The following is a 25145-nucleotide window of genomic DNA, read 5'->3' as shown; positions in this document are numbered from 1 at the left end:
CATTAGCAAGAAGAAAGGGTTATCCTATTATTTGACTTGCACTTTGGGGTCAAATTGTTCATACAACCAGCCTCCAAACTCCCACTTCGTGGCCATCTTGGGCCGTGGCCGATACTGGCATCCTCCCACACCCCACTTCTTGTGCAAACCCTTTTTTAAAAAAAACTTTCCCAGGTGCGTTAAACAGTGGCTGGGCAGGAGTTGAATGAATGGTGTGGTTTATTCTACGACTCTGCCCACAAGAAGTTTGGATTTCCAAATGCCTAAAAATGGAGGAGGTTGACACCCTCTACGTAAATCTGAGATGACCTGGAAATCATTTGCATTCCGTTACCCCACTTTCTGTCTTCAGTTAACCAATACACCCCCAAAGAATCAGTCAGAATCCAACATAGTAATCAACGGGTTTTATTTTCCTAGAACTGAAATCATCTACGGTTCTCAGAGCTAAACTTCCAAAGCTACAGTCAGCAATTTTTCATCAGAGCCCAAGGGAGAGGGGCCAGGGTAAAAGAGACGAGACTGTAGAGAGGCATAGAGAGACCAGTAGGAAGAGGGTGGGAGAGGGCACTTATTTCTCTCTGTCCTCTCAGTGGGTTACAAATCAGATCTGGTGACAACACTGAGGGGGCCAGGTCAGGGTATGTGGATGAGAAATGACACTGGAAGGAACATCAAAGCCCCAGCTACAAAAAGAAAGTCATCAAGCCCCAAATAGAAGGGGAGCCTCCCAGTGCACCTCAGAAATGGGGGCAACGATGGGGAAGGAGCAGAATGGAGAGCACACAAAGGGTTAGGGGTCTTTAAAATTTTTTTTTGTAATTTTCTTTTATTAAAAACATTTCCTAAAAAATGTGTCTTTTCCTTTATGTCTGGGTAATATATACGACTATAAGCTGGCCTTGAGCACTGTGCGGAGAGGAAGAAGGACAGCTAGGAGTCTTCCCAAGCATCCTATTTGTGGCTTCAGAGATCTAAAGGGGGACAGATGCTCAACACTCCCACCCAAATGGGTAAAGTCAACCCTTCAGGTCTCAGGTCCTTGGCCCGAACAACTTGGAAGCCCCAAATTCTCTTGATGATTAACTACAACTCCCAAAACTCTTGGGGTCGGCAAAAGGAAAAATGGGTGTTGTCAATCATCAAGGATTTATGGAAAGGAGCCCCTCCCCTACAAGCTGTCCCACTTTCCCTGAATCTAGGCAGCTGGGATAATAGGTGTAGCAGGGGACAGGAGCTCAGAAGGAGGCCGCCCTCCTGTGCTGCCCCCACCCCGCATTTGAGGATTGCCCCTCCCAGGCCCCACAAGCCCACCCTGCTGTTTATGCTCCATCCTTTCCATTCCTACCCCTGATCCCAACCCAGAGGTCCAGAATGCCTAGGAGAGTGGGAGAAGGGTGTCAGGAGGTGGGAGCAGTTGTCCCAGGCCCCAGCAGAAGCCTGGAAAATAGCTCCAAGCGGAAGGAACACAATGGCCTCAACTCATTCCAGGGAGAAGACATGGCTCTGACTCAGATCATAGGAGTATGGGGACCTAGAGGTGAGAGCCAGGTGGCCTGCCCCAACCAGGTCAATCTCCATGGGCTGGGCTTGGAGTGGGAAAAGTGAGTAGAAAAGGAGAGCAGGTTGGGGTGGGAAAGGGGTTCCCAGTTTGCAGGCCATGGCCAGTTTCCCCAGTAGCACCCAGACAGCAGCAGGAACAGGGTGGGGGCTCCTCTTGAAACATTGGTGGCTACAGGCTGTGAGGGAGGGTTGGAGGGGAGAAGGGTTAATGGTGTGGCCTTGGCCTGGCCTTGCCCCAGCCAGTGCCGGTCTCCTAGGAGAGCCCACCCTGCCTCCCGAGAGGCTGACCACTGCAGGCCCTTTTCATCCTCTTCTCCGAGAGTGGCCGGTCCCCCCTAGTCCAGCTGCCAAGGGGTCAGGGGGCTCACTCACCTCTCATGATCTCTGATGCCTGGGGCCTCAGCATCTTCCTTGGTAGCCTCTTCCTCTTCATCCTCCTCTTCTTCTTCCTCTTGGGGAGGCCCCCGGCCAGAGCCGGGCTCAGAGGGGGTGCTATTCTTTTCCACCTCCATAGGAAGGGGCCTCTCACCCTCCAAGGTGGCTGCCTCCTTCTCCTCTCCTTCAGGGTTTTCTGCCTCCTTGGGACGTTTAGGAGAGTCCTAGGCAGGATCGACAGAGGAAGTGGGCTGAGGCTGGAGAGGGAGGCCACCAGCCACCCACTCCTCTCCTCCGGGGCTCCTTCCCAGGCTGACACCCACAGTCCTTCCCCAACCCTACTAGCTGAAATGCCTTCTGTGTCCCATCTGGTCAGCTGGGGACTCCCCAAGACTAGGGGCTGGATCGACCTCTCAGACTGGGCACCCCTGAGGCAAAGCCCTGCTCCTGTGGGATACCCCATGGGGAATGTTGAGGGGGGCCCAGGCCCTGGGCAGGCAGTAGTTACCTCCAGCAAGTCCCCTGCTCTCCTCTTCAGCGCTCCTTTCTCGTTCTTCTCCTTGGCTGGCTCATCAATGACCAGCTTCCCTTCCTCGTCGCTGCTGCCCTCTGCATTCCCCTTCTTATCACCGTCACCCTCTGCAGCTTCGGGCTCGGGTTCAGGCTCTTCCACACAGCTCTTTTTCTGGGAGGACTGCAGCAGAGACAGCACAGGCTGAGTGGCACCAGTCGCTGCCATGCTGGGCCCCCTCCCCAGACCCTCCCTCAGCCACTCACTCCTTCCTTTTCCCGCCTCTCCCCCACCCCCACCCAGGTGCCCAGTCTCACGAGTGATTTGAGACCCACCTCTGTCGGATTAGCCCCGGGGTAAACCCACTGGCCGGGCAGGCAGGGCTCTGTGCAGGAGGGGGGAGGGCTGGAGCAGGAGGCAAAACCTCGGGTCAACTTCTCCCAAAGGGAGCTAGGACCCTTTCCCCGCCAACCCCCGCCCCCCACCCTCCCGCCTCGTCCTGCCCGGCTCACAAGCACCTCCTCCTGGAAGCCTTTGTGGAAAGAGTTAAGGCCGTGTCCTATACTCACACTAGGCCCAATAAAGGCCTGTCCCCACTTACCGCCTCCATCCTGTTCTTGCCCCCCAGACCGCTGTCTCACAGTTGTCCCTAACCACAACTACACCACACAGCCCAACCCTATCCCTTCTTGCAGGAAGCCCCCTTCCCACCACCCTGATTAGCTCCTACCCTGAAAGCCCTGGAGTTTCTGAAGACTAAGCATCATCTGTGGGCTGGGGGCTGCCAGAGCCCATGGCCACATCTGCTTTCCAGGGGGTCTCTGGGGCAGGCGGTGGCTCACCTGATAGCCAGAAGCCTTGACAGTAGGGTTGTTCTCGATCTCCCACAGCCCCTCGCTGAACCCTTTCCTCTTGTTGGGCTTGCCAAACTTCTCCTTGGATTCCTCGTAAGGGAAGAGGTCTTTGGGGCCCAGGAATGCCCTGGTGAGAGATGGGAGACTGTGCTCTCAAGCCCCTCACTGCCCCTGAGCTGCACAGCCCAACATGAAAGGGGCACCAACACCACCTCACCTTCCCCAGAGTAGTCCTCCCGGGGCCCTCCCGACCTATACCCCTTTGGCCTCCACTCACGTCTCGTGGGTCCCGAAAAAAAAGACTTGGTATTTGTTGGCTGTTGATTTCACGGCAGCCTCAGGCATCTCGTCAATCTGGGGTGAGATGAGGAGGTGAGGTTAGCTAGAGTCCTGAGGTTTTGAGCCTGAGGCAGGGGTGCTGACCTCCAAGGCACATTTATATAAAATCAGACTGAGAGGGACCCAGGATAGTCAGCAAGATGGCTTTTGGGCCATTTTTAGCAGTGACACTTTATTCAAATGAAGTCAGACATGAAAGCCCAACAGAAACCCAGGAATCCTTCCCTCTCCTTCACCAGCCAGACAGCACCCATTCTGCCTCCCAACATGTCTGGCCACAAAGCCCCCTGACTTTGCCATCACCTTCTCCATTCTCCACAATCTATTCTCCACAATGCAGCCAGAGTGGGCCTTTGGGAATGTTGGTCCAGGGATTTCATCCCCTTGCTTCAAAACCCTTCAATACCTTTTAAGGACTCTAGAACCCACCTGTTCACCCCTTCTGCACAATGGCAACATCTGAACCCCAACTCTGCCCCCCAATTGTATGACTTTGGTCAACTTACTGAACATCTCTCTGCCTCAGTTTCCTCATCTGTAAAAGGGAGACAGTCAGTACTAAAGCTATAGGGCTGTGAGGATGAAATGACCATAACTTGGCATGTAGTACATCCTACACGTCTTTGCTTTCATCAGCCTCTCCCAGTACACTGTCCTTTCTGCTCTGACCATGGTTCTTGCAGTCTCTAATACTCACTCACTCCTGATCATCCTTCTAGCCTCAGCTCCGCCATTACTTCCTCCAGAAAGCTTCCCTATCACTCCTGGCCTGGCCGACTCCCTAGGTAAAACTCTTTCCTAAGACTTCCCCTTTACAGTGCTTTCCCAGTTCTAATTTTACACTGATTCGCATTATTATTTAACATCTATGTGCACTATCTGGACTAGACCAGCCCCAAGGTCAGAGACCAGCTCTGCTTTTATCTGCAGCACGGTGCTTAGCATACAGTAGGTATACAATTATTTACTGAATGAATTTACCAAACGGCTAAAAGGAAGCTGCTCTGGCTGAAGTGGAGGGGTGAGGTCAAAGGGCTGCCTATCCAACGCCCGCCAAAAGGCTTCTAGGGAACTCTGAAAGGCACACAGTCAAACTCTCATTTTACAGATGAGGAAACTGAGCCCAGAAAACAAGTGATTTGCCCAAAATAACATAGCAAGTTGTTGAGGGCCAGGTCTCAGGTCACCTGACTAAATCCCCTGCCCCACGTGTCCCCGTGGTGAGGAGCGCTGTGGTGAAGGTGAGAGGTGCAGAAATCTGAGGTCAGGGAATCCAGAGGCAGTGGCCTCGCCAGCCTCTCCCAGATCAGGCCTGGAAGCCCAGGCCAAGCTGAGCCAGGGGTGGGTCGGGGGGGGAAGGTGGGGCAGGTGGGGACTACAACTCCCAGCAGCACTTGCAGCAGCCCCAGCGGCCAGGCTTCCCGCCGGACAGAGGCCAGGTGGCCATGATGACTGGGGCCCCAGGCGCAAACAGGAGAGACAGAAAGGCCAAGGCAGTGATTAACACACAGAGACAGGGACAGAGGGCCCAACTGGGGGCCTGGGGAGATAGGGTGGATGGGAGTGTGCTGAGACACACCCAGGAGAGGGGGTGGGGCCCTGGGCATGAATCTGAGGGGCATCTTGCCCCAGACTTGGAATCTTCAGGCTTTTGGGCACCTCCCCGCTTGCCCCGTGGCCTCTGGGGACAGAGGTCCAGCCCTTCCCCCCAGGAAGGCCCAGCACGAACTGGGCCCTTCCCACAACCAGGAGACGCCGGGTGTGAGAGCAGGGGGTGGAAAGGCACGCAGTTCCCCCCACAAACACGATCCCCATCGCCATGACAACGCAACCCCGCCCCCGGGGCCACTCAGCAACCAGGAATGTGACCGCCCCTCCCCCCTCCCCCCCCCCCCCCCCGCCCCGCAGCCTTCTCTCCGGATTGGGGAGGAAGGGACACTAACACACCCCACCCCCAAGCCTGCAGTCTGGCACCTGGGTCCCCGGCTGTGCTGGAAACCACAGCTAGGGCTGGATTACCGCTGCAGGGGGTGCGGGGCGAAGGGGGGCGTCCTTCTCAGGAAGCCAAACCTGGAGCAGGGACAGAGGAGTTGGTCCTCAGCCAGGACGCCTGGGTCTTGTTACCAGCTAGCTCCCATCCTCCTCTTAACAGGGGGAAGCAAAAAACAAAACGAGCGCCCCCGGGGGTTAGAGATCCCAGGAGACAGGCATAGGACAATAATAGCAAACGCCTTTCCTAGGCCTTTCTTCTGTGGATCTGTGTGCACCCAGAACCAGGGGTGGGGGTGGGGACTGAAGGGTCTAAGGCTGGGACTTAGAGCTCTGCATTTTCAGTGCCCACACCTGAGCCAGGGCATTAAGATGCCCACAGTAAATGCGTGATGGAAGAGGAGAAACTGAGGCTTCATAAGAGGGTGTGGGTGGGTGAAAGGTCAGAAATGAGGTTCTTTGCAGAAGCACAGACTGCAAAGCGGCTACCTGGCCACCGTCTCGTGCCACCCCAGCTTCCCATGGAAAGCAAACTCAGAGGCAGATAGCTGAATGGTGTGGTAGGGGACCCAGGAGGCCACCAGCTGCCCAGCCCCAGCAGTGGGGGAGAAACAAAAGAACGAATGGGATTAAAAATAGCATGAGGCACACCAGATATGCCAGCCCTGCTGACTTCTAGCTACATAAAGGATGGGTCTAGAGGGAAGAGAGAGGAAGACAGGGGCCTGAGCAGATAGGCACCTCCCCCCAAAGCATCATCCCACCTGGCTCCCTCACCTAGAGTATAGGCACTTGTAGGGGAAGGGCCAGGGGAGGTGTGCTCTTCTCACTTGATGGAATTTCTAACCCTTCACCCAAAAGAGGAGAAATCCCTTCTACAGTGACACCTCTATCCCTCAAGCTACAAAGAAAATGTCCTTTCTTACATGTGGAAGTGGAGGGCAGTTCTTCCTAGACGTAGAGGATATGAGGTCTCAGGGCAGCCCTGTACCCCAATACAGACATCTGTCTTCCAGGTGGTGCCTTTGTATCCAGGCTGTGACTCAGAACAAGTGAGTCAAGGCTAACTGGGTCAGGGTGGGGCCAAATAGTGCTGGGGACCCCACGGTACCCCCTCCACTAACCAGCAATAGGGGAACTCGGCTACCTCTTAACCATTCCAGATCCAGGCAAGTTACTTATTCTTAGGCCTTGCATTTGCCTGATTCCATCAGACAGGCCTGAGCACATGAAACACCAGCCTCCCAAGCTACAGACACCCTCTGAGGTCCAAAGAGGAATCTGAAGTTTTCAGGTAGAGTGGGGAAAGAGAACTGAACACCTCTCCCCCAGCCTCAGACTAAAAACAGACCCAGCATTTAGGAAGGCAGCAGGGAAGGCTAAGCACACACTGGCTACCAGCCAGGGTTCTGACCACCACACCCAGGGCTGAGGCCTAACCTGACCCAGGAACCGGAAAATCTGGGGCAGGAGACAGTTGGGGCCAGGAAAGTGTGGCAAGCCCAAGAGGCAGAAAAGAGAAGGTAGAGGGGGAAGGGGCACCGGGAGGAAAGACGGGTGAGGTCCTGGCTGCCCAGGTTTTCTGGGATTGTGAAACAGGAAGCAGCAAAAGCAGAAAGGGACCAGGGGGGAAAATCCCTGAAGTCTTGGAGGTTAATTGTTAAGAACTTGGAGATCCCCCAGGAAGTTAGGCAGGCGGAAGAGGGAAAGGAGAAGGTTAAGATGGAGTCACACCATCCTTCCAGGCAGGTCCTGCCTATCACGTGGCCCCTCTGGCTGGGCTCTCTCTCAAGCACTGGGCCCTTCTAGTTTCACCCAGAATCACCCACCCTCCCCAGCAGCGGGGACTGAGGAAGGAAAATCCACACATGGGCCGTCTTTATGGCTGAAGATTTGGGCTTCCTATGAGATGGGCGAGTCAGTGAGGTTCCCTCTTACTTCTCATCCATCTCAGGAAGGGCCCCTCAGGCTCTGCCTCTAGGGACTAAGACACGGTCCAAGGAATGGTGAGGAGACTCGAGGTCTGTTCTTTTGGAGTACAAGGGGACTGTGTCTGGGAGGTAACAGCCTTGGGTGTAGCCCTCCCTGCAAGTATCACAATCAAGAGCCAGAGACAGGCAAAGTGTGGGGCCCTACCTCTTTGAGATCCAGGCTGATCTCCCTACCCCAGTTCTAACTTTATCTAAAAGGTCCAGGCCTCAACAGAGGAAGAAACGCTGCCTCCCCTGTCCTTCCCTTCTGTCCTGGAGGCCCAAAGTGGAGAGAAAATGGATGGGATCCCTAGTCCTAGGGACTGCCCTTACTCCAAAGGCCACCAGAAACTTGAGGTCTTCCTCACAGGGGCCAGTGTGGGTCCTGCTGTGTCCCTACCCCTTTTCTCTCTTACCGGATGCAGAAGGGGTTCCCTGCAACCCACATTCCAGCTAACACCCCCTCCCCAGGGCTTAGTCCAGCCTCTGGACTTTGTCCCACCCTCAGGAGGTAGGAACAGTAGAGACCTGGGTTCAGTTCTTGTCCTACCCACCAGGGCCTTGGCATCTGGGCCAAGAAGCCAGCTGGGTCAAAGGGTGCAGGGTAAAGTACAGGAGAGTTGTAACGCAGAGAGTCCCGCTTCTCTTTGTACTTCACTCCCAATAGCGGAAGCCGGTCCTCATTTGATCCATCTAAAAGTTTCAGGGAACCAGGAGCTCAAGGCATGTGGGATTAGGCACACTCCTGAGGAGTGGGTACAGAGCGAGGAAGGGTCTCTGAGTTTTCTGAGTGGCCCCAAAGTTGGCCTGATACCCTGAATAAGCCTGGGCCAGACAGACACAGACTTACACTGAGAAGAGCACCCCAAAGACATGCAGTCCTTCTGCCCTTGGATTTCACTCTGCAGGAGTCCTACACTCTAGGATACTGAGTCATGCCCTCGCCCAAAACCAAAGGTCCCTCTACACCAACTTTAAGTTGCCAAATGCACTGCCCCCCCATCCCCCCTCCTTTCCTCCAGCAACTGGCAACCTCCCATCCTCCTTACTTAACCTGTCTCAGTCCTTAGGGGAAACATGATGAGCACACCAGGCTTGGCTGCAGGGCCCCACCCTTCCACCTGGCCAGGTGCTGGGGTTGTGGGGGGGGGGGCTCATACTGGCGGGCTGAATCAACCACATGGCAGAGACTGGGCCGTTCTGGCGGAAGATCTTCACATCTGAGCGGGGGAAGGAACTTGGGCTCCCCTAACCCCTACTAAGAGGCAGTCTGGACTGGACTTCCTAATACCACAAGGGAATCTGCCACCTCAATCCTAAATTTGAGTTGGCAGCATATGGAGGAATATTTCTGTGGAGCTGAGGGCTGATGGGTTCTGACGGATAATTTCCAAGCCAGGTAGATCCCCTTACGCCGCCCCCAACGATCCTTCGACCTTTCCAACTTTAGACCTCTTACAGATGCCCCAAACCAAAGTTTCCTAGAAGCAAACTCCGCCTCCATCTAGCCCTCTCCGGGTTGGGATCCTTCTTAACCATTTATCCAGGAAGAGAAGAGTTTGAATTAGGGGCGACAATCCACGAACAAACTAGGGGTCTCTAAGGGGGTCTTAAGGGGGGTGGCGGCGGCGCCTGGGGTCGGGGGAAGGAATAACACGACTGGCCCAAAGCCAGACTTCGCGCTCGAAACCTCTGGGAGTATGGGGGCTGGGGGCGGAACTGAGCACGCGGAGCTGGGGGCCGGGAAGTGACCGGCGCTCTCGGATCCCCACGCCGTGCACACGCCACTACGCGCGGACGCCGTGCCCGCCAGGTGTCTACCCCCACCCCCGCCCGCCTCCACCATTATATAACCGGCGGGTGGGCTTGGAAGCGACAGAGAAAAAGCCGGAGACCTACAAGCCCCCTGCCCCCACCTCTGCCCGCTCCGCGCGGAGCGCTCGTGCCCTTCCCGGTGTTATGCAACCCAAGCCCGCAGGGGGTTAGGGGGCGGCGGGCCGCGCTGCTCACCCGGGCCGGCCAGTGTGGGTAGCCTTTCATCTTGGCGAACACCAGGTCCCCGCATTTGTACTCCTTCTGCCGGTTGGATCGCGACATGGCGGGGCTCCGGGCGCCCCGGGCTCCGCGCCGGGCCGGGAAGCGCGAGCCCAAGTTTGCGCGTGCGGCGGTGGCGGCGCCGCTCCGCTCCGGCCCTCGCGCGGCCCCCGCCTCGATGGTGGCCCCCGGCCCGAGCTCCGGCGCGGCCACGGCGTCTCCGCCCGCGCGCCGCACGGACGGGGCGGGCGCGGATCGGGGCAAGGCTCCGGCGCGGTGGGTGCGCGCTCGTGCAGTTGTTTGTGTTTGAAATTCAATTGCTCCCTCCTCTGCGCGAGGCCTCTTCCTCCACCCCCCGCCCGGTCCCCACTCCTCCTCCTCCCTCCTCCCGGACCCACTCCTCCTCCTCCCCCCGCCCCCCAGCCTCGCGCTCCCTCCCGCGGCGGTTTGATGCGTGCAGCTTCTTGACGCCCAGGGCCTGCCACGGCCCAACGCCCAACCCGGAGCCGCCTGACGGCGCGTGGCGGCACAGGCATAAGGAGCCGATCGCCGAGCACGCCGAGCAGGCTTTGTGTGCCCGCGGTCGGTGGGTGCCCGCCCGCCCGGGAGGAGCTGGCGCCCGGCTGGACGGAGCGGCCCCCGCCCTTCCCCCGACTCCGCGGAGCGCTCACCACCGCGGCCCCAGCGCAGTTAAGTGTGGACGTCTGTACACGGTTTCCGCCTGCCCTCTGCTCCATCTCAATCCACGAATATTTACTGGGCACCCGCGGTTCTTGGCAGCGTGCTAGGCGCCGAGGGCGAGAGGAGTGGGCGCCGTGCCGCTCCGCGCACTGGGGTCCTCTCTGGACCTCGCCGTGCTTACCGTATGGGGGGTGGCCCTGGAAACGGCGGGGATTTGAGCCCTACGTCCGCCTTTGCTAAGGAGGAAACGCTTGAGTTTGGTAGCCAGGAGATGGCCAAGGAGTTGAGGCACAAACTGGCCACCTTCCGGGTGCATTCGATCTCGTTTCTCTAAGCTACTGTCTTGCCAAGGAGACCTGGACTAAACGGCTAGCTAACCCCGCAAAGATGAGCTCAGTTCTAGTGGGTTACGGTAGAATGCCAATAAACCCAACCCCTTCAGTAAACTGTGAAGACCGAGGGGCCAGGTGCTACCTCTTTTAGGAGGTGGGGAGGGGGGTCTGGGAAGGCTTCACAAAGGTGATGACTGAACTGGGCATTAAAGAATGAGTAGAATTTTGCCAAATTCTGCGAGACTACATTTTGGCCTAGGTTATATGCTAAGAAGTGATAGAACCAAAACTTGAACTCAGGTCTCTTCCATTAAGCTAAATAAGACTTTATTGTAATTACATCTTTGATTTGCTGTCACTGTATTTGCCCACATTCCAGACACCTATGTTCCCTTAGAAATAAGATATTTGGATCTTATGTTACGGCATATACACGTCCTTAAAATTTAGCAACAAAATATGCTAGGTTTGAATAGGTAAAAAATATGCATGTTTTTCTTCCCACGTTTCCTGATCCTATTTCAAAGCATATGCAAAGTCTCCCTGCAAGGAAGTCCAGGATGTAGCCAAAAGTTCCAAATCCACATCCTACCCTGCTGTTCATCTGTCCTGGACAACCTCCTGAACTCTAAGCCTCAGTTTCCTCTGCTGTAAGATGGGAAAACATGACTGCCCTGGTAACTAACAACAGAGGCATAGAATGGCTGCTTGTCACTAGGGGATGCCTGCAGTTGTTCCCAGAGTCCTGCATGACACTTGGCTGTCCTTATGTCCATGGCAATATGTTTCACTATTTTTCCTTTTATAACAGTGTGGCCTCTCAACCATAGTTCCCCTTGTGATAAGAGGCACACCAGGCTGCTGGCACAGGGGGGCATTCTGGAAGGTCCTGTTGCAAGAAAACAGCCAAGCAGGCCCTCAGCCACAAGCTTGTCAATTTGTTTCCATAGCAAATTCAAACTTGTTGCAACAGAGCAACTAAGTTCTAGCTGGTGTTTACTCTACAATGCATTCCATTTTGAAATGCAGTCAGTGTAATAGTCCAGATTCTATCAGGCTAAATCTTTTTGTTAGGAGAGAATCTTGTCACAAGTTCTTGAAGATGTTTCAAGAATAAGTCCAGCATCAGAACAGGTTTCCTTTAACTATCTAGGTCATATTTTATTCTATCTCTCTATCTATTTGAGACAGAATCTCGCTCTGTTGCCCAGGCTGGAGTGCAGTGGCCAATCTCGGCTCACTGCAACCTCTGCCTCCCGGGTTCAAGCAATTCTCCTGCCTCAGCCTCCTGAGTAGCTGGGATTACAGGTGTGTGCCACCACGCCTGGCTAATTTTTGTATTTTTAGTAGAGACGGGGTTTCACCATGTTGGTCAGCCTGGTTTCGAACTCCTGATGTCGTGATCCGCCCACTTTGGGCCTTCCAAAGTGCTGGGGTTACAGGCGTGAGCCACCGTGTCCGGCCTAGGTCGTTATAAATATGCACAGTTTCAGTGCAACAAACATGGTTTTTTTGTTTGTTTAATTGTTGTTGTTTTGTTTTTTGGAGACGGAGTCTCGCTCTGTTCCCCGGGCTGCAGTGCAATGGTGCAATCTCGGCTCACTGCAACCTCCGCCTCCCAGGATCAAGCGATTCTCCTGCCCCAGCCTCCTAAGTAGCTGGGATTACAGGCACGCGTCACCACGCCAGGCTAATTTTTGTATTTTTAGTAGAGACGGGGTTTCACCATGTTAGTCAGGCTGGTCTTGAACTCCTGACCTTGTCATCCACCTGCCTTGGCCTCCCAAAGTGCTGGGATTACAGGCGTGAGCAACCGCGCCCGGCCAACAAACACGCTTTTAAACTATTTTCCAATTTGGTACACTCAATTTAGTAAAAAGCAAGAGCCCTTCCCATTTCTCCACTTTGTTGCATCATAATAGCCAGTGTGGAAGTGGAAATGGGCTTCTAAATTCTTGTTGCAACAAAATCTCTTGGGCCTCTCATTCAGTCCACCATGCAGATGCTGGTTGCAATAATACAACCAGGGTTCCTTTTGTTGCAGTAATCTCCCAGGCGTTGGTTGCAATTTAATATTCAAGTGCTCCTTACAGTAACGTCATCAACCAACTCGCAGCTGCCCCTAACAACTAAGCCAAGAGCTGCAGAAGGTCAGTTACACAGGCGGGCGTAAGCCTGCTTCCCCTGGGATTCACATCTAACCTAGTGCTTTGCAGACATTAACGTGCAATCAAATCACCTGGGAATCCCTTTTTAAAAGAGTGTAGATTCTAGGCCGGGCACGGTGGCTCACGCCTGTAATCCCAGCACTTTGGGAGGCCGAGGCGGGTGGATCACCTGAGGTCAGGAGTTCAAGACCAGCCTGGCCAACATGGTAAAACCCCGTCTCTACTAAAAATACAAAATAAAAATTAGCTGGGTGTGTGGCAGGCGCCTGTAATCCCAGCTACTTGGGAGGCTGAGGCAGGAAAATCACTTGAACCCAGGAGGCGGAGGTTGCAGTGAGCCGAGATCGCACCATTGCACTCCAGCCTGGGCAACAAGAGTGAACCTCCGTCTCAAAAACAAAACAAAACAAAACAAAAAGTAGATTCTAATTCAGGAGGTTCGGAGTGTGTGCATTTCTAATGCGCTCCAAGGTGCTGTTGCTGCTGCTTAGAACCATCATTTGAGTAGTAAGGGTCTAAAACAACACGACTCACAAGACCTCAACCCACCAGCCCAGGTTGGAACCAATTCACAAACGTCTCAGTGAAATGATTCTGTTGATGCTGGTGCGCACTTCTACATTTATGTGGGGAAGGAGGTCAGGACAGAAGTTGAGGGACTTGGGACCCCAAAGCAGATAAGGTTGTGGGGTGCAGATCTGGCTCGAGGATCCTGAAGCGAGTCTCTGGAGGAGGTCAGGCAAAATGGTGGCAAACTTTTATTTCTGTACGGATCAAGAAGGAGCTGACAGCAGCGGAGAGATGGAGTTTACAGTAATGGGGGAAGGGGTGGTCTAGTGGAAAGAAGCTGGTTTGGCATGTCAAGGGACTTGGGTTTGAATCCCACTTGCTGCTTACTGGCTTTAGGGCTTTGGGTAAATGACTTAACTAGAATTTCTAAACAAAATTTTCTTGCACTGTGAAAAATGAGAATACAAAACCTCACCTGCTTATTATTAGGTTCAAAGGAAATGTCTACTTCCTCCCCTTTAACTCCCAACGGAGTCGAGGGTTTTGGCCCTCAACACCGTGTGACCTACTCACATCACGACTTCTTGGCCCAAGTTACACCCTCTGTAAAGTGGAAGAGAGAAGAATGGTTAGATTAGACCAGTGGCTTTGAAAACTGTGCCTCCATTGCCTACTTCCACCCACGCCACCCAAAATAAAAGAGCAGCCCTGCCTTTGTGCATTCTGTGTGGAGTCAGAGTGGTTGAGAATATGGGCTGTAGAGATAACAGTCTGAGTACTGCCACCACCATGGACACTTTGTGTGTAACTTTAGGAAAGACACTTAACTACCCTGAGCCTCAGTTTCATGTCCAGAAAACGGGGTTGTGATTATGATTGAATGAATGAATGCATTGAAGTTCTTTAGGCCAGGGCGAGGTGGCTCACGCTTGTAATCCCAGCTTTTTGGGAGGCCAAGGTGGGCAGATCACTTGAAGTCAGGAGTTTGAGACCAGCCTAGCCAACATGGGGAAACCCCATCTCTACTAAAAAATACAAAAATTAGCTGGGTGTGGTGGCGGGCCCCTGTAATCCCAGCTACTCAGAAGGCTGAGGTGGGAGAATCGTCTGAACCCAGGAGGCGGAGATTGCAGTGAGCTGAGATCATGCCACTGCACTCCAGCCTGGACGACAGAGTGAGACTAGGTCTCAATAAATACATAAATAAATAAATAAAGTTCTTTGCACAGAGCCTGGGACATAATAAGTGCTTAATAAAATTGGTTATCACTGTATTTATTGTTATATTAGATTTTGTGTAATATTTGGTTTGAAAAAATGGATTCCTTTGCAGTAAGCTTCTGAGGTACTGGCATTATGCCCTCACAAAGCTGGCAATACCACAGTGGGTGAGGGAGTTGGGAGTCAGCTTACTTAGGTTTGAATCCCAGCTATACCATTTGCCAACTGTGTGACCTGCAGCAAGTTACTCAACCTTTCTGTTTCTCAGTTTTCTCATCTGTAAAGGGGGATGTTGATAAACCAGTTAATATATATGATATATGTAAAATGCTTGGAGCAGTGCCTGGCACATGGTAGGTACTATTAGTTACCATGTGTTAGCTATTAGCTGTTAGTGTTGTAGTATTAGCTATTTTTCTTTAAAATGCCTATGTTTTCTAACTCCTCTGTATATAGATACAACACAATTAAAAAGTTATTTTTTTAAAAAGATGGTCTTTTTTTTTTTTTTTTTTGAGATAGAGTCTCACTCTGTTGCCCAGGCGAGTGCAGTGGCGCAATCTCAGCTCACTGCAACCTCCACCTCCTGGGTTTAAGCGATTCTCCCACCTCGGCCTCCTGAGTAGCTGGGATTACAGTTGTGCGCCACCACGCCCAGCTAATTTTTGTATTTCTAGTAGAGACAGAGTTTTGCCATGTTGGCCAGGCTGGTCTCGAACTCCTGACCTCAGGTGATCCACCTCCCTCAGCCTCCCAAAGTGCTGGGATTATAGGCATGAGCCACCGTGCCCAGCCTGGTTCTGTTTTTTTGAAAAAGGGAAAATTATAAGAATTATTCTCTAAGTCTCTACTGGCCAACACGTGGACATTTAAATTTAAATTAAGGCCGGGTGTGGTGGCTCACGCCTGTAATCCCAGCACTTTGGGAGGCCGAGGCGGGCGGATCATGAGGTCAGAAGTTGAAGACCAGCCCGACCAACATGGTGAAACCCCGTCTCTACTAAAAAAAAATGCAAAAATTAGCTGGGCATGGAGGCGCATGCCTGTAATCCTAGCTACTCGGATTACAGTAGCTGGGAGGCTGGGGCAGGAGAATCGCTTGAACCCGGGAGGCAGAGGTTGCAGTGAGCCGAGATCACGCCACTGCACTCCAGCCTGGGCGACAGGGCAAGACTCCGTCTCAAAAAATATATATAAATAAAATAAAATAAATAAATTTAAATTAAAGGCCGGGTGTGGTGGCTCACACCTGTAATCCCAGCACTTTGGGAAGCCAAAGCGGGTGGATCACTTGAGGCCAGGAGTTCAAGACCAGCCTGGCCAACATGGTGAAACCCCATGTCTACTAAAAATACAAAAATTAGCTGGGTGTGGTTGAGCACAACTGTAGTCCCAGATACTTCGGAGGCTGAGGCCCAATAATCACTTGAGCCCGGGAGGCAGAGGTTGCAACGAGCCAAGATCATGACACTGCACTCCAGCCTAGTAGCAAGACTCTGTCTCAAAAAAAAAAAAAAAAAAAAAGTTCAATTTGACTAAAATTAAATCCAGTTAAATATTCAGTTTCTTAGTTGTACTGGCCACATTGCAAGTGTTCAGTGGCCTCATATGGCTAGTATGGTGTAAATACAGAACATTTCCGTCACTGCAGTAAGTTCTATTGGACACCTTTGTTCCAGGGCAGTGGCTGTTGACTGGAGCTGCACATTGGAGTCACTTGAAGAATGAAAAGATATGGCTGGGTGCGGTGGCTCACGCCTGTTATCCTAGCACTTTGGGAGGCTGAGGTGGGTGGATCATCTGAGGTCAGGAGTTCGAGACCAGCCTGACCAACATGGTGAAACCCCATCTCTACTAAAAATTCAAAAATTAGCTGGGCGTGGTGGCGCACATCTGTAATCCTAGCTAGTCAGAAGGCTGAGAAAGGAGAATCACTTGAACCCAGGAAGCAGAGGTTGCAGTGAGCCGAGATTGTGCCACTGCACTCCAGCCTGGGCAACAAAGTGAGACTCCATCTCAAAAAATAAATAAATAGGCCGGGTGCGGTGGCTCACGCCTGTAATTCCAGCACTCTGGGAGGCTGAGGCAGGTGGATCATGAGGTCAGGAGATCGAGACCATCCTGGCTAACACGGTGAAAACCCGTCTGTACTAAAAATACAAAAAACATTCACTGGGCGTGGTGGCGGGCACCTGTAGTCCCAGCTACTTGGGAGGCTGAGGCAGGAGAATGGCGTGAACCCAGGAGGCGGAGCTTGCAGTGAGCTGAGATCGCGCCACTGCACTCCAGCCTGGGTGGCAGAGCGAGACTCCGTCTCAAAAAAAAAATAAAATATAAATAAATAAAAATAAATAAATAAATAAAATTAGCCGGGTGTGGTGGTGGGTGCCTGTAATCCCAGCTACTCAGGAGGCTGAGGCAGGAGAATTACTTGAACCCAGGAAGCAGAGGTTGCAGTGAGCTGAGATCGCGCCACTGCACTCCAGCCTGGGCGACAGAGCAAGACTCCCATCTCAACAACAACAACAAAAATGCCTGAGTCAAACACCCCCTAGAGTTAGATTTAATTGCCATAAAAGGATTTGTCCAGGAGAAAGACATGAAGCAGAGGTGAACTTCTAGAAGCTTTATCTGGCAGCAGTGCAGAGGTGGAAGGGCCTGAAGTTGCTAAGCCAGGAGAGAGAGGACAGCAGCGGTCCTGGCTGAGTGACGTGTGTACCTGCATGGGGAAGGGGCTGTGGAGGCTCCTGGGGAGTTGTATTCCTGGGTTCTTTTTTCAGCTCTTTCCAAGAATTATGGTGACAATGAATGGCTCCTTGGCCCTCAAAGGAGAGATCTTCAACCTTAGTAGGGCAGGAAGAGGTCAAGGCACCTGAAGATCTTCATGAGTTCCAGACCACCATCTTTAAAATCTGGTTTAATGTTTTGTGTAGGTAATACATGCCAATGAGGCAAACTTTAGGAGGTAAAAGGAGTGATTTACCAAAAAGTCATCTCCGTGTTACCCCTCTCCCTTACAACCCAGTTTTCTCCTTAGAGGCAGAAATATTGTGGGTATTCTTCCAGTAACATTCTTTCTAATTTTCAAGCAAATGCAGAGATATCTATTTCCTTTACACAAATTGTGACACACCGTATACACTTTGCTCTTTTTTACTCAGCAGTATATTTTGAGACTCCATATTTGTACATGAAGATCCACCTCATACCCCATTCTTTTTTTTTTTTTTTGAGATGGAGTCTCACTCTGTCACCCAGGCTGGAGTGCAGTGGCGCGGTTTCCGCTCACTGCAACCTCTGCCTCCCAGGTTCAAGCGATTCTCCTGTCTCAGCCTCCTGAGTAGCTGGAATTACAGGCGCACGCCACCATGCCCGGCTCATTTTTGTATTTTTAGTAGAGATGGGGTTTCACCTTGTTGGTCAGGCTGGTCTCAAACTCCTGACCTTGTGATCCGCCCACCTCACTCTCCCAAATTGCTGGGATTACAGGCATGAGCCACCATGCCCAGCCACCCCATTCATTTTAATGGTAATAGTTTACAATGTTTCTGTGTCATAAATTGTTAGTTTACTTGCATCCCAGGACTAGAACTATTACAAATTATTTAATCAGTCCCCTGTTGATGGGCATTTAGGTTGTTCCTTTTGATAACACAAATAATGCAATAGTAAATAATACTGTACACATTTCATCTTATTCAGGAGTGAGGATCTCTCACCATTTTTCTTTCCACTTTGCAAAGTGAAAAAGATAAAAGGCCATTCATAGCAGTATTGTTTGCAGGAGTTTGCTGACAAGCAGTACTGGAAGTAACTTTGCTGCCTACAGACAGGAGTGCCATAGGTTAGATGAGAAGCCCACCATTCTGTACAGCCACAGCCCCCAGGTGTGTCTGCATTCCTTTGGTCCCTGGAGATTAAAGTAATGTAATGTGGGGCCAGAGTCAGGCCAACAGATTTGCCATGGCTCTGAGCATGCCTGGCCACACTCTTCAGCCCTTTCCTGCAAGGGTGTTGCTGGTGAGACACTGGGGACAGAGGCCTGGGGAGGAGAGGACTCAGGGAGGCGTGTGGGTGAGGGGGGGCCAAGTCCTCTTTTCTCGACTAATAATTAGATTGAGCCCTCCCTCTCAGGGTAGAGGTAGCCTCCCCACATGCTGGGCAGCAGCTGTGGCCAGGCTGGTGGACGCTGTGGTTCTGTAGAGGACAGATGGCAGGGTGGGGACTGAAAGGCTGTTTCTGCCACCACATTGCCTATGGGCTCAGGGCTTCACTCATTTACCCAGTCATTCATTTATTCACTCTCACATATATTCCTTGGGCATTGTTAGGTGTGTGCCAGGCCCTGGATGAGTGTTGGGGGATGGGAGGAGTACTGAAGATGACAATGACAGGTGGCTGGCCAGGACGATAAAGAGGCTCATCCATGAGTCGTTTGCTCTTCAGCCCTGGGGCCTGTCAGTCACCCTGACACACCCTGATCCTGCTCTGACTTCATCATTCCAGTTTGTAAGCTTTTATTTTTCTCCAAATTTTATCCTTCCCTGCCCTCTCCTTGCTTTTTCTCCCCCAGCCTTTTTTTTTTTTTTTTTTCGGTATCTTTGGAATTCAAAGTATACGTGGAAACCAAAATAAGATTATATCAAGAGGCCAGGTGCAGTGGCGCATGCCTGTAATCTCAGCACTTTGAGCGGCTGAGGCAGGCAGATCGCTTGAGCTCAGGAGTTCAAGACCTGGGCTACATGGCAAAAATGTTTCTACAAAAAAAATACAGGCAGGGATCACGCCTGTAATCCCAGCACATTGGGAAGTGGAGGTTGGGGGGGGATCAGCTGAGGTCACGGGTTCGAGACCAGCCTGGCTAACTTGGTGAACCCGTCTCTACTAAAAATACAAAAATTAGCTGGGCGTGGTGGAGCGTGCCTGTAATCCCAGCTACTTGAGAGGCTGAGGCAGAATTGCTTGAACATAGGAGGTGGAGGTTGCAGTGAGCTGAGATTGTGCCACTGTACTCCAGACTGGGCAACAAAGTGAGACTCTGTCTCCAAAAAATAAAAAATAAGGACGGGCACAGTAGCTCACGCCTGTAATCCCAGCACTTTGGGAGGCTGAGGCCGGCGGATCATCTGAGGTCAGGAGTTCAAGACCAGCCTGGCCAACATGGTAAAACCCCATCTCTACTAAAAATATAAAAACTAGCCCGGCATGGTGGTGGACGCCTGTAATCCCAGCTACTTGGGAGGCTGAGGCAGGAGAATTGCTTGAACCCAGGAGACGGAGGTTGCAGTGAGCCGACACAGTGCCACTGCACTCCAGCCTTGGCGACAGAGTGAGTGAGACTCTGTCTCAAAACAAAACAGAACAAAAAATAAAAAACAAAAACATAAAAATAAATTAATTTTAAAAAGGCCGGGCATGGTGGCTCACGCCTGTAATCCCAACACTTTGGGAGGCTGAGGCGGGCAGATCTTGAGGTCAAGAGATCGAGACCATCCTGGCCAACATGGTGAAACCCCCGTCTCTACGAAAAATACAAAAATTAGCCGGGCGTGGTGGCACGCGCCTATAGTCCCAGCTACTCGGGAGGCTGAGGCAGGAGAATCACTTGAACCCGGGAAGTGGAGGTTGCAGTGAGATGAAATTGCGCCACTGCACTCCAGCCTGGCAACAGTCTCCATCTCAAAAAAAAAAAAATTAATTAATTTAAAAAAAACCCACAAAAAATACAAAAATTAGCCGGGCGTGGTGGCAATGTGCCTGTAAGGTCCCAGCTACTCCTGAGGCTGAGGTGGGAGGATCGCTTGAGCTGGGGAGGTCGAGGCTGCAGTGAGCCCAGATAGCACCACTGCACTCCAGCCTGGATGACAGAGTGAGATCTTGAATTAAGGGAAAAAAAAATTATATCAAGACACTAACAAAAACTCTTGCAAATCAATAAAAGGATAAACAATAGGAAAACAAACAATTACATGAACAACAGTTTCATATAAGGAAAAAAAAAAACAGGCCGAGCATGGTGGCTCATGCCTATAATCCTGTAATCCCAGCACTTTGGGAGGCTGAGGCAGGAGGATTGCTTGACCTCAGGAGATCAAGATGAGCCTTGTCAAGAGGCTGGTAGCCTCTTTAGCGAGACCTTGTCTCTACTAAAAATAAAAAAATTTAGCTGGGCAGAGTGGCCTGTTTGTTTTATCTCTATTACTCTTATTAGAGTCCCTCCTCAATATATAACCCTTGGTTCCTGCTCATGTATAAGAGCAGTGGGCTAGAAAAGCCACTTTGTACCTCTGGGTACCTGGTTGGGGCTTGTCATACTAAAAACTTTACATCATGGCCAGGCGCGGTGGCTCATGCCTGTAATCCCAGCACTTTGGGAGGCTGAGGTAGTCGGATCACCTGAGGTCGGGAGTTCGAGACCAGCCTGACCAACATGGAGAAACTCCATCTCTACTAAAAATACAAAAAATTAGCCAGGTGTGGTGGCACATGCCTGTAATCCCAGCTACTCAGGAGGCTGAGGCAGGAGAATTGCTTGAACCTGGGAGGCGGAGGTTGTGGTGAGCCGAGATCGCGCCATTGCACTCCAGCCTGGGCAACAAGAGCGAAACTCTGTCTCAAAAAAAAAAACAACAACAAAAAAAACCTTTCCATCAGGGTGATCTGGTTGGGAGTTTGTAGGGGGAATCCCTGGTATCAGACTCTAAACATTGATTCTCAGCATTCCTCAAGGCCACTTTGGTTCTCAGCTCTCTTAGATGTGCCCAGCCAATTACCTATGGTGCATCTCTTTTCCACCTTCCAAAATGTTGTTACTGTGTTGTCTTCTCTTCCGAACTCTCCATCATTGTGGGTTTAAGTTTTTTCAAAATGATCTTTAATGCCTTTACAGAAAAATCTCTTTACTGATGTTTCAGTAGGGTTTTAGGAGGGAAACAAATATGTTTAATCATTTCATTCTCTCTCTTTTTTTTTTTTTTTGTTTGAGATGGAGTCTCTCTCTGTTGCCAGGCTGGACTGCAGTGGTGCGATCTCAGCTCACTGCAACCTCTGCCTCCTGCATTCCAGTGATTCTCCTGCTTCAGCCTCCTGAGTAGCTGGGACTACAGGTGTGTGCCACCGTGCCCAGCTAATTTTTGTATTTTTAGTAGAGACAGGGTTTCTTCATGTTGGCCAGGCTGGCCTCGATCTCTTGACCTTGTGATCCACCCGCCTCAGCCTCCCAAAGTGCTGGGATTAGAGGTGTAAGCCACCATGCCCGGCCCTCATTCTGTTTTACTGGAAAACTTTTATTATGATTACTTTCAAAAGGGTCATAGATGTACCAGTTACAAATTTCTTTTTTTTTTTTTTTTTTGAGACGGAATCTTGCTCTGTTGCCCAGGCTGGAGTGCAGTGGCGTGATCTTGGCTGGCTGCAGCCTCTGCCTCCTGCATTCAAGCAATTCTCCTGCCTTAGCCTCCCGAGTAGCTGGGACTACAGGTGCACGCCACCACGCCCAGCTAACTTTTTTGTATTTTTAGTAGAGACGGGGTTTCACCGTGTTGCCCAGGCTGGTCTCGAACTCCTGAGCTCAGGCAATCCACCCGCCTCAGCCTCCCAAAGTGTTAGGATTACAGGCATGAGCTACCGCGCCTGGCCTAAATTTCTATTCTTTAAAATTTTTACTGAGACAGGGTCATGCTCTGTCACCCAGGCTGGAGTGCAGTGGTGCAATCTCAGCTCACTGCAGCCTCAACCTCCCAGGCTCAAGCGATCCTCCTCTTTCAGCCCTTCCCAATGAGGTGGGACTACAGGTGTGTGCCACCATGCCCATGCCCAGCTTTTTTTCTGTTTTTGTTTGTTTGTTTGTTTTTGTAGAGACAAGGTTTCACCACGCCTGGTCTCCAACTCTTAGACTCAAGGGCTTCTCCTACCTTGGCCTCCTTAAGTGCTGGGATTACAGGTGTGAGCCACCGTACGTAGTTAAAAATTTCTTTTTTTTCTTTTCTTTTTTTTTTTTTTTGGGACGGAGTTTTGCTCTTGTCACCCAGGCTGGAGTGCAGTGGCATGATCTCTGCTCACTGAAACCTCCACCTCCCGGGTTCAAGCGATTCTCCTGCCTCAGCCTCCCGAGTAGCTGCTTTTTGTATTTTTAGTAGAGACAGGGTTTCTCCATGTTGGGCAGGCTGGTCTGGAACTCCTGACCTCAGGGGATCCGCCTGCCTCGGCCTCCCAAAGTGCTGGGATTACAGGCGTGAGCCACTGCGCCTAGCCTTGCCCAGTTACAAATTTCTAAAGGTATAAAAGGGTACATAATGAGAAATAAATCCCCTTTCCTTCACTTTCATGAAGTTTCTATTATCAATTTCTTGCTTGAAAACACTTTTTGAGGATTTATACCCAATAAGGTGAATCATTAATTTTCACAGTAAGGGGATCCTCGCTTAGAAAACATTTGTTAAACACAGCCTGGCCAACATGGTGAAACCCCGTCTCTACTAAAAAATACAAAAATTAGCTGGGCATGGCGGTGCACACCTGTAATCCCAGCTACTCGGGAGGCTGAGGCACAAGAATCACTTGAAGCTGGGAGGTGGAGGTTGCGGTGAGCCAAATTTGCACCACTGCACTCCAGCATGGGAGACAGTACAAGACTCTATCTCCAGAAAAAAAAAAAAGAAGAAAAAAGAAAACATTTGAGACAGGTCCCTGTCCTTTAGGGGCTTCTCTGCAAGCTGGCAAGATGTGTTGACAAACAACAAGGACAATCATTTCTCTTAGTTCTAAATCATTTCACTGTGTGTTAGTATCAGGCATTTCTCACAGAAGTAGGACAGGGCTCTGTAATACTTTATCTGCCCCCCCCCCCCTTTTTTTTTTTTTGAGACGGAGTTTCACTCTTGTTGCCCAGGCTGGAGTGCAATGGCGTGATCTTGGCTCACCACAACCTCCGCCTCCCGGGTTCAAGCGATTCTCCTGCCTCAGCCTCCTGAGTAGCTGGGATTACAGGCGCCCGCCACCGCACCGGGCTAATTTTTATATTTTTAGTAGAGATGGGGTTTCTCCATGTTGGTCAGGCTGGTCTCGAAGTCCCAACCTCAGGTGAGCTGCCCGCCTCAGCCTCCCAAAATGCTTGGATTATAGGCGTGAGCCACCGCGCCCGACCTACTTTATCCATTTTTCTTTCTTTCTTTCTTTCTCTTTCTTTCTTTCTTTCCTTTCTTTCCTTCTTTCTTTCTTTCTTTTTTTTTTTTTTTGAGATGGAGTCTTGCACACTTGCCTGGGCTGGAATGCAGTGGCGTGATCTCGGCTCACTGCAACCTCTGCCTCCTGTGTTCAAACGATTCTCCTGCCTCAGCCTCCCGAGTAGCTGAGCTTACAGGCGCCCACCACCGCACCATGCTAATTTTTGTATTTTTAGTAGAGACAGGGTTTCACCATCTTGGCCAGGCTGGTCTCAAACTCCTGACCTCGTGATCCACCAGCCTCTGCCTCTCAAAGTGCTGGGATTACAAGCGTGAGCCACCACACCCGGCCTACTTTATCCATTTTTCAAAGGAGGAAAGTGAGACTCAGAGAAGAGAAGTGACCGCACAGTCACCAGAGAGTACGTTGGGGAACCTAGATTTGAAAGCAGATTTTAGAAATCAACATTGTGCAAGGCATACTAGCTGTGAGGTAGGACTTGATGGTCTAGTTTCTCAATGTGGTCCTCAGTGCCTGGTTTGCAACTAACTGAGTAGTTTCTTACAGATCCAGGCTTCCAGGCCCAACCCACATCTATTGAATAGGAATCTCTTAGGCTAGATTTCAGGAATTTATATTTTTCAGAAGCTTTCCTAGTGATGCTTATGCACATTAAAGTTTGAGCACAGATTGCTCTAAGGAGCCTTCATGGAGAAGGCAGCATGGAGTTTGTCTCTGAAGGGTGGAGAGGTTGGGGAGGAGGGGCCCCATATCAGGCTCGTCTGATAGAGGATTCAAGCTTGGGCCTTTCACTGTCTCTCTGCATTGTGGTCATCATTGTCCCTCCTCATCAACCTTTCCAATTTTCTCTTCAGCCTCCTCCCAAAACCTCAACAGCCTTTTCTCTGGCTTCGCTCAACAGAATTTTCTGCAATCTGGGAACACGGAGGTGGTCCCACACAGAGATGAATTAGCATGTAAAGGACACACACATACAGGGCAGACAAGTAGAGGGCACTCAGTCACAGGCAGACAGGAAGGGGGCAGAGATGGGTAAACAAGAAAAGGATACAAAATCACAAGCGGACAGGGAAGGACTGGCGCACAGCAGATCATCACAAGCAGACATAAATGGGCTGGACAAGGACTCCTATAAACATGGATGTAAAGGAAGGGCACTTACAGAGACAGATGTAAGAAAGTCACATACAAAGCCATAAGAAGCAGCACTCACAGACGTAAAGGAATGTAAAGGACATCTGCAAATGGATAGGTGGGAGGCACAGCCAGGTAGGACGGACTCAAGTGATTCCTCAGAACGGTAGCCCTTTACCCCACTGAGCTGAGAAGGGATTAACCTCAAGTACCTGGCCGGGATTGTCAGAGCCTTGCCCATCTTTGTCTCACTGGTTGCTGCAGAGGGAGGCCAGGCC

The 25145-nt window shown here is 51.3% G+C and overlaps 1 protein-coding gene across 5 annotated transcripts; it reads right to left on the bottom strand.

Annotated features, from left to right (window-relative positions):
- Positions 1–392: 392 nt before the first annotated feature.
- On the bottom strand, positions 393–25100 carry HDGF (heparin binding growth factor). Of its 5 annotated transcripts, none has more exons than XM_055362321.2 (6): positions 25080–25100; positions 3581–3657; positions 3292–3430; positions 2447–2632; positions 1936–2162; positions 393–1739 (listed from the first exon to the last, which is right to left on the bottom strand). In XM_055362321.2, exons 2-6 carry the CDS (start codon positions 3646–3648, stop codon positions 1733–1735), a joined length of 627 nt encoding a protein of 208 aa, XP_055218296.1. In that variant the 5' UTR covers positions 3649–3657; positions 25080–25100; the 3' UTR covers positions 393–1732. The 5 variants fall into 5 exon arrangements, with proteins under 5 accessions (XP_055218296.1, XP_018880283.1, XP_004027034.3 ...); XM_019024738.3 differs by lacking the exon at positions 25080–25100 and adding an exon at positions 13802–13821; XM_004026985.5 differs by lacking the exon at positions 25080–25100 and adding an exon at positions 10498–11357.
- Positions 25101–25145: the final 45 nt, after the last annotated feature.

The sequence above is a fragment of the Gorilla gorilla genome, chromosome 1 (assembly GCF_029281585.2).
Source record: "Gorilla gorilla gorilla isolate KB3781 chromosome 1, NHGRI_mGorGor1-v2.1_pri, whole genome shotgun sequence".
NCBI classification, from domain to species: Eukaryota; Metazoa; Chordata; class Mammalia; order Primates; family Hominidae; genus Gorilla; species Gorilla gorilla.
The sequence above is the reverse complement of the archived record's forward strand: the minus strand, read 5'-3'. Positions and strand labels throughout refer to the sequence as shown.

Bases quoted from the DNA above. Each gene is read 5' to 3' on its own strand.
- HDGF (XM_004026985.5), bottom strand. From the start codon at position 10,632: ATGCACCCGGAAGGTGGCCAGTTTGTGCCTCAACTCCTTGGCCATCTC. The intron at 3,658-10,497 runs GTAAGCACGGCG...ATCTCACCCCAG, and splicing joins CCAGGGCCACCCCCCATACG to ATTGACGAGATGCCTGAGGC. The intron at 2,633-3,291 runs GTGAGCCACCGC...TCTCTGCTGCAG, and splicing joins TCAAGGCTTCTGGCTATCAG to TCCTCCCAGAAAAAGAGCTG.